The sequence below is a fragment of the Hermetia illucens genome, chromosome 4 (genome assembly GCF_905115235.1).
Source record: "Hermetia illucens chromosome 4, iHerIll2.2.curated.20191125, whole genome shotgun sequence".
Classification (NCBI taxonomy): Eukaryota; Metazoa; Arthropoda; class Insecta; order Diptera; family Stratiomyidae; genus Hermetia; species Hermetia illucens.
In genome coordinates this window covers 34,621,488-34,630,426 of record NC_051852.1, presented here as the reverse complement: position 1 = coordinate 34,630,426, position 8,939 = coordinate 34,621,488, and the positions used below count along the sequence as shown (strand labels likewise).

The 8,939-nt window shown below is 42.1% G+C and overlaps 1 protein-coding gene across 2 annotated transcripts; it reads left to right on the top strand.

The window, feature by feature from the left end:
* Positions 1 to 248: 248 nt before the first annotated feature.
* Positions 249 to 1,707, top strand: LOC119655366 (nuclear speckle splicing regulatory protein 1-like). Of its 2 annotated transcripts, none has more exons than XM_038061225.1 (2): positions 249 to 294; positions 373 to 1,707. In XM_038061225.1, exon 2 carries the CDS (start codon positions 386 to 388, stop codon positions 1,544 to 1,546), a length of 1,161 nt encoding a protein of 386 aa, XP_037917153.1. In that variant the 5' UTR covers positions 249 to 294; positions 373 to 385; the 3' UTR covers positions 1,547 to 1,707. The 2 variants fall into 2 exon arrangements, with proteins under 2 accessions (XP_037917153.1, XP_037917154.1); XM_038061226.1 differs by having other exon boundaries at positions 255 to 315.
* The last annotated feature ends 7,232 nt before the right edge of the window (positions 1,708 to 8,939 follow it).

The window sequence follows — 8,939 nt, the reverse complement described above, 5'->3', positions numbered from 1 at the left end:
ACACGATAAAGTTGTTTTATCTTGGGAGCCGTAGAAACTAGATTTCATCGAAGAAACCAAGGAATTATATATTATATTGATTTCTGGTGAATTGTTGATTTGGTGTGAATTTACCAGGTATTTCGTCTAGGTATGTTAACTGATTAATAGGTGGTTGTTTACGATTTTTTAGTTATTGCTAGCATGTCCCATTCGACACAGCGAATGAAATTTAAAAGCAAAATTCAGGGTTCTAACAACAGTCATTAAACAGTTTTAGTTGGAGTATATTGTGAAAAACATAACTGGGCGGCCGTAAGTTTGTGGTCTATAGAAGTTCGACCGAACCCACATAGTATTGAAAGTGGAACACTAAAACCATTTCCTTTATAGTTATTTCGACATTATGAACTTCAGAGCAGTGCTGACTGGTCTTCTAATTGTTTTAAATATCCTGTGTTCCGTAAAGTCGACAGATGAGTATCATAGCAACTACCCTCAGAATTTGACAGCGCAGGATCCAATTCAAACTAGTTCGAGCCAAAATTCGCGCCAGAAGCGGTTTATTATTAGCGATGCTTTAAGGAGGCTCTTCGAACCAAATAATAAAGTAAACGTGCACGTACACTCTCATCCAACATCATCTAATGAATCTCCTGAAAATAAGGCTCTAAGTGAACACTCTCAGTTGGCATCCTCTCATGAAGAAGAGTCTGAGAATGTATACTCGTTGTTGCCATTAATTATTGATCAGTTTTATCAGTTGCCATCAGATCTCAGAGAAAAATTTATATCCAGATACCTAAAGATGATATCAGCAGACTATGGAAGTTCTGAAAGCAATGAAAGCGAAAGAAGCGAAATTAATAAAAAGAGTAGACGTCGAAGACACAGTGAAATGGATAGAGAGGATAAAAACAGGAATGATGTTGAAAAGGACGAAACTTCAGAAAGTTATGAACCCTATGAAAGGGATGAAAGCAATGACAGCGAGAAAAGTGATGAGAGCGACGAAATCCATGGACACGACGAAGCTAAAAACCATAAAAAACACAAAAAGAGGGCGCATTCTGAAGGGGAGGAAACTAGTGAAAGTTTTGAAGACTACGAAAGGAGTGAAAGCAACGAAGGCGAGAGAAGTGATGAGAGCCACGAAAGGGGTGAAATTCATAGACGCGATCACGTGAAAAAAGATAAAAGGAGGGAGGAGTTTGAAACTGATGAAAGTTATAGTGACTATACGGGGGATGAAAGCAACGAAAGCCACAGAAATGATGAGAGTCCTGAAAGGAGTAGAAGCCGTGGACGCGATAAGACTAAAAGTAATAAAGAGGACATAAAAAGGAAGGTTGGTGAAAGCGTCGAAATTGGTGAAAGTTATGAGAACTATGGAAATAACAAACGCGAAATAAGTCGTAAGGCAAATGGTAAAGGTCGTAGACTTGGTAAGGCCAAAAACCATAAGAAAGATAAAAGAAGAAAGGGTGGAGAAAGCAACGAAGTTGGTGGAAGCGATAAAGGTGAAATAAATGATTCAAACTTTACGGGCGATCGAGCGGACGACTAAGGAGAATAATTATTTTCAAAAAAGGACAACAGACGATGGCCTGCAAGAGGGTACAATAGAGAAAAATTAAACTATGAGAAGACTTTCGATTGAAGACAGCAAATTCAAAATAAACGACAGCATGAATGTTACTATTACTAATAAATTGAATCATTTCTCTTTGTATGTTTTTATATTGATAATTAATCATCATAACCAACGGCGCAACAACCGGTATCCAGTCTAGGCCTGTCTTAATAAGGAACTCCAGACAATTTGACATCCCTAATAGCGGTCTGCCGTCCTGGCCTACGCTGTCGCTTCATTTGAGGCAGGGACCATAGATATTGCCCTTATAGACTTTTCGGGCTGGATCATCTATACCCATACGGATTAAGTGACCCGCCCACTGCAACATATTGAGTCAGGTTTTGTCCGCAACCAGACGATCGTGGTACCGCAATTTTCATGCTAAGTTTCCGAGGAATAAATGAGGACTGGCAAGGTCATTATCTTGTGCGGTAAGAGCTTTCACCCTATTTTGAGATGTTTCGGAGCAGGTTTTGTAAGGAGAAATATATTCTGTAGGCTGCCAACAACCGTGCCCGAACTTCATCGTCATAGTTGTTATCGGTTTGGATTTTCGATGATATATAGGAAAAACTATTGTCATAGTCGAACCTCTACGGCTCATATCGGGCCTGGAACTTCAGGATGTTCTTCCTCCTACCATTTGCGTCCGTCTATCTCTAACAGGTCTTTGTCCTTCTGTCCTCTATTCGAATATCCTTTTTGGTAATGGACAACATGCGTTGAAGCCCATTGCAACTTCCGTAGTCTTATTAATTTGGAGACTTTAGAGCCGCCAAATAGTTGGTGTGACTCGTGGTTGTATCTGATGCACCATTGGTCTTCCTCTCGTTTAACTCCTACTACTCTGCTCAGGGCCCGCTCCTCGAAAATACCGACCAGTTTTTCGGAAGTTTGTGTTAGGGGTCCATGTTTCACATTCGTAGCATAGCACAGATTATTTTCCGTCAGTAATGCTCCTAAGTATAAAAAGTTATCTAGATTTTTCAAGTTGTACTCCTCAATCGTTATAATTTGTCAAGAGGGTGTCATTTTTCTTATACAGCGGCGTGACTTTTCTGTCCACACCTAACTTTCGTACAACCTGCTCCAGTCCAAAATTGATCAGTAGAGGCATCTTCTTGACGTTTGCCCCAAACGCATCTCTCAAGCTAGTATTGACCATGGTTTACGCTGTTATGTGGCACATTGTCATTCTGGTAAGGCTTACCAACCAGTTTTGCTGGAATTCTCAAGCGAAGCATTACTTTATATAGTACATTTTGGTCAATACTATCATATGCCTGCTCAAAATCCACGAATATTTGATGGGCATCGATGTTGAACTTCTAACTTTTTCTAGTGCTTGTTTCACTGTAAATAGCTGGTCAATGGTCAATCTTCCAGTCCGAAAACCTTCTTGGTATTCACCAATCCTCTTTTCGACGTATAGTCTAATTCCTCCCTCTAGACATACAAAGTAGTGAGATGTCTCCGTAATTGTCATATGTCAACTTGTCACCTTTTTTATTGGTAGGGCAAATCACACTCTTTGACTATCCTTACGGGATCTGTTCGTAGTTCCAGATGGAGAGTATCAAATTATGGATAGTTTTCATGGTGCATGGACCGCTTGATTCGATGAATTCAGGGGAGGGAGGATGTCATCTGTGTCCGGCGCCTTGTTCACGTTTTGACATTTGATTACTGACTCTATTCCTTCCTATGTTGACGGTTCAATGTTCCCATTATGTTCGATCATAATTTTTGTCCGTTCTGGTGACTAAGTTGCGTGTAAGGGGTTGAGGAGTTCTTAGAAATAAGACGCTTATCGCTCATGTGATCCACTTTCGTTTTGCCAAAATATTTTGCTTGGCAGTCAAAGTCCACTATAGCTTCCAAGGTGAAAAGTAGATTGGTTCCCACCATGTAGCACAAAACCTTACAAATACCGGCTCCAACAACTCAACTACCAAATTTTACCTCCAGCTCCACATAGTGATCGCTGGAAGTTCTTTCTTAATGAAAAACAGCAGAGGGAGAAAAATGAAGACGAGTCTCCCGCGCTTAAAAGCTGGACAAATTGAACACTTCTGATCCTCCAGGTTGGGAGTTGGGTAGGGTTGACAACCCGAATTCAGGCGATGTGTCGGTTCCCATAGCTCACATAAAGATATCAATGATAATGGACTGCGCATTATTCAGTTAGTAGTGTTATCATACGAAACGGTTGCTGGAAGTATCTGGTTTGCGCCGAAAGTGTTCCACAAACATACATGGGCCTCTCTAGACCGGACCACCTTCAAATAAATTGATCACGTGTTGATTGAACGCTGCCACCTTTCACCCTTGATTAATGAGCGAACGTATAGGTGGCCAATATAGTCTTGGATCAGTATCTCGTTGGCATATTGCTCCGGGCTCGAATTACACATACAACACCGCCTACAATCTTCTCTGACAATCAGCTGGGAGTGAATACTGAAGTCATCTACAACACAGCCCTCCATAACGCCGAGAGTAATGGATGTTGCAATAATCGCAGCTAATAGATGTCCTGAAGATGAAGCATCAACAAATCATTGATACGGTCACAAACATACTTGGCCCTAGCTGCAAGAAAAGTCAGAACGGCTGGTTCAATGATGAATGTAAGGTAGCAACGGGACGGAAGAATGCTGCATACAGAGCACTGCTGCACTCTCAACGGGCACGTTCAGAGGCCTAACACCAACTCCATCGGGTGGAGAAATGACTTCATAGACGGAAAAAGGAAGCCAGTAGGTCTGTGAACTCGAGAAGTACAGGGAGACACACCTCCAGGCGCGCAAGTTTTACCAACACGTCAGCAGAATGAAGCCTTATATACCTCGCTGCTCATCCTGCCGAGGCAAAGAGGGAAATCTGATTTCCGATAGAATGGGCATATCGGAACGATAGATTGAGTATTTTGACGGACTGCTAAACAATCAAAATATCAGTGAGTTGGAGATCTCGCCAACTGAAGACGACGGATAAATGCTGCCACCACCAAGAATAGAAGAATCAGTCCACGAAATCCACCGGCTTAAAAATATAAGTCGCCAGGAACCGATGGAATTACAGCCGAATTGGTTAAATATGGGGGCGGCCAAATACACCAAGTGGTTCATCAACTGATGCTCAAAGTGTGGGACAGTGAATTAATGCCTGACGATTGACAACCAGGCATTATCCGTCCCATACATAAAATGGGGGATATCACACAGTGCAGCAATTATAGATGTATCACGTTGACCCACGATGCAGATGTCAATGCAAGAGGCATCATTCTCTTCAAGTTCACCCAACTTCTCCATATTGACATCATGGGAAAAACTACCCGAAACGTAGAATCTACCTCCATTCAGATGGAGCACATGACCGAGTACATGATGTCAACGTCAGCACTAAAAACTAAAGAACGATTCGCACATCTAACGAGAATAACATTCCTTATGTATTCCTCGGAGACCTGGGTTCTTATCAAGAAAAAAGCGAGATCTTGACCGCTTTCAAGTTAAGAATCCTCCGAAGAATTTTTGGCTCCTTACATGAGGATGGACGATTTCGTAGCCTACATAATGACGAAATCTATGAGCTATACTACGACCGTCTGGTTGTGGATAAAATCCAGCTCAACAGGTTGCGTTGGGCGGGTCAGCTAATCTGAATGGATGAGGATGATCCATTCCGGAAAGTCTATAAAGGCAATATCTGTGGTAGAAAAACAAGACGGAGCAGACCATGTCTGAGATGAAGTGATGGTATAGGTCAGGACGCCAAACAGCTTTTAAGGATATCGAATAAATGGACCTCATCGCAAAGGATGCCCAGAAATGAAACCAAACTTGGGGGAACAAAAAAGAAATTAAGGTACGGTACAGGGCTTTGGAGACCCAGTGCCTGTGGTTTTTGGGAGTGGGCAAACGGGCTCTCGGCGTCGATATCCAACGGGCGTTGTGCCATGGTAGTGGGAACCTTGGCTGTTCATCTAATGTCATCATCGCGGGGAGGGATGAGTGACCCGTTCAGCAAAATCTCGACTCTTCGCAGATCCCCGCCCATACGAAACAATCGAAAACGCTACACCCAATGGGGATTGGGTAGCCAGGGGATATGAAAAGAAAGCAAGTTGGAGTCAGCAGCCAGTCGGAGGCTGCCTTCATCGCACTGGGTAAAAAAATAACTCCCAAAAAAAGTGAGGCACATCAGAAGGACGGCTGAAGCTTCTGGCTGCGTCTCCGGAAGTGAATTTTTGAAGGCGAGTGAGGAAGCCTGGAATAAGATGGCACCTTAAAAGACCAAAGATCGAAGAACGGTAATACCGGAGGTCACAATCATCTTGAAACAAGGTGAAGGATCATGTGCTGACATTTGCGGGAAAGTGAAGATAGACCCTGAACTCGCGACTACTATATCAGCCAGTCCTGCAACGGAGACCTTACGTTGGAGCTCAAGAAACACAGGGATGTAATCGCGAACAAATTGTTGAGCCAAATCGGGAAGTCGTTAGGGCCGGAATCCGCAAGGAAGTAGACGAGATCACTATGAAGGAGCAGGCTCGCCAGACCTTGCTAAAGCAATCTGGTCTTATGGGACTGCAAGAATCAGCGGTGAAAACGCTACAGAAATCCTACGGTGCATGGAAATCAAGGGTGAATCGGGCTCGAAAAGGAGCCCCCGCGGAATGCCGTGGGATATGTTTTCCGCGTCAAGATCGATGTATCCCACGAGACCGGTGGTGGTTTAGTGCGTGAGATGATCTCCAATGATCCAGAGAGCAGGCGCTTAGAATATAATGTTTCTAAACCCAAAGAAGGGCTTTCAGCCCATTTGCTCCAGCAACTTCATTTTGCTCACTTTCTAGACATCTGTAAACAAGAAAACTTGTGGCCTATTTTTTCATTAGGGTTAGTAGTACGCTCTTCAACAATATATTTTTTATAATTTTTATAATTGGCTAAAGACTTCCGCCTCATGCAACACGGTCTCAGATTGAATTTAAACAAAACTGAATTTTTGACGACCGATCCCCATGAAACAGGCACAATCACTGTCAGCGGCAGTGATCTGCCCAGAACTGAGCGATTTAAATACCTCGGGTCAACGCTATCAGCCAACGGAGAGCTGCACCGATCGTGGAAAAGTTGCGAGAGAGGCGTCTTCGATGGTATGGTCACGCAATTCGTGCAAACGAGAATTCACTTGCAAAGATTGGTCTGAACATCGAAGTCGATGGTAAACGACCAAAAGGCAGACCTAAGCAACGGTGGCTTGATACGCTGGATGGGGATTTGAAAGCCTTGAGATTGCACCCAGATCAGGCATTCGCTAGAGCCAAATGGCGAAGCCGATCACGACGAGCCGACCCCGCTTGTGAACGGGACAAAGGCTGAAGAAAAAGAAGAAGAAGAATTGGCTAAAGACTTCTAGAGAAAGCAAGTTGACCTCGAAAGAGCCACATTTCATTAAGACAAAATAGCTTGAACTTCTCGATACATCATCATATTTTGATACCTCTGATCACTTAGTTCCATCACAACAGTCACACTTTGATTATTGCTTAGCCTGAAGTTTTCCACGGAGTTCCCCCGGCGGTCTTCATAGAATGCATACCCGCGGCACAATATAGGTAATCCTTTCAAAAATGTTCATAGGGTATACGGAAGGAGTAGCTTCCAGATTTTAAACAAGCGTATTTGCAGAGAGTTTGTTCTTCTGATTGATTTCACTTGAACGAGATACAAACTTCTAGAATCAACTCTGATATGGGTATTTGCTATTTCCTGGTCATTGTAAATATGTCTCATTCGACACAGTTTCGGTTTAAAATACCAAGCTTTCATGCAACATTAATTGAACATGGATGGAGTCCATTTAAGGCGAAAGGCAGTTTCTTATTAGTAGCCACCAAACAGTTCCTGTTGAAGTAGGTTAGAGAAAAGACAATTAGGTGGTGGCTCCACACAGGTTTTGATATCATTTACAAGGTATTGAACGTGGAATGCTAAAGTCGTTTTAGTTATCTCGTCAAGTTCATCAAAGCAGGAATGGGTGGTTTTTTGACTCTTTTAAATATTATGTTGATCGTGCAATTGCAAGCTGAACACCACCACAACTGTAATCTGAATCGGGTATTTCAGAATCCCAGTGCAAGTAGCGCGAACGAAAAATCAAATTCGGAGAACACTGTGCGTCAAAAACGGGGTCTCATTAGAGACGCTTTAAAGCCTTTAGAGAATCTTTTCAAACCACCAAATTACGATACAAGCGTGCATATACGAGTATATCCATATCCAAAATCACCTAATAAAAAAAAGTCTGTATTTGCTATCCCTGAGGTATCACCATCTCCTAAAATAAAAGTTCTATACAGAGACCCTCAGGTACAATCACCTCTCAAAGGAATGGATATATATGGATACCCTCGATTTTTACAACCTCGCAAACAAAATGATCCATATAAATACCCCGAATTACCATCACCTACAGAAGGAAAGGTCAAGGATGTATATCCTCTGCACTCAGTATATGGCGCGAAGCATCGACTCCCTCAATTTCCACCGGAACTCAGAGAAAAGTTTCTAAGCAAATTCCGTCATCAGCAATCACCTCCGGAGAAAAACTTTGGAAGTTTCGAGGCGATCGAAAGGGTTGACGTCGACAAAAAAGAAAAAGTTGACAACAACGCTAAAAATAGTAAAAGTCGTAGATGCCATGGTAAGGCCAAATATAAGAAAAGGGGTAAAAGTTGCAAGCGCGGCGGTAAATCTACAAATAATAAAAGGAGGAAAAACCGTAAGAGTGGTCAAAAGAAAAAAACTGGTAAAAGTTATATAAGCAGCACCACTGATAGCAGCCTAAAAAACGAAAGGAATGGAATGGACAGGAAGGGTGAAAATCCGGAAATTCTTAAAAAGGATGATAACGGAAAAGACAACTCAGCCAAGGAGAAGGACCTTTTGGATGGGTTTTTAATTTATTAAACCAACTAAAACGGGGATAAAACCGATGATAGAATGAATGTGTCTAGGAATAAAATTGAACCTATCTTTGTTGGTACGCATTTATATTACTACTAAATAATTGGTTGTTTTAATAAACATTTAATATTGTGGCCTAAAAGTGAAGTATTCCTAGGTAGCAAGAGTCTTAGGGTGGATGCCCCTGATTTATACAAATGATTGGTATTCCGACTCCCGATTTGTAGAAGTTAATCCTAGAGAATACAGAAGAAATATTCACAAATACGTCTTCTGAAACTCTGAAGATGCGCGATAAATTAGGAGCTGAAAATTTAGTACTTTCTACTCAATGTATACTG

What these genes read in the sequence shown, in the direction of transcription:
- LOC119655366 (XM_038061225.1), top strand. Translation starts at nt 386, where the DNA reads ATGAACTTCAGAGCAGTGCTGACTGGTCTTCTAATTGTTTTAAATATC.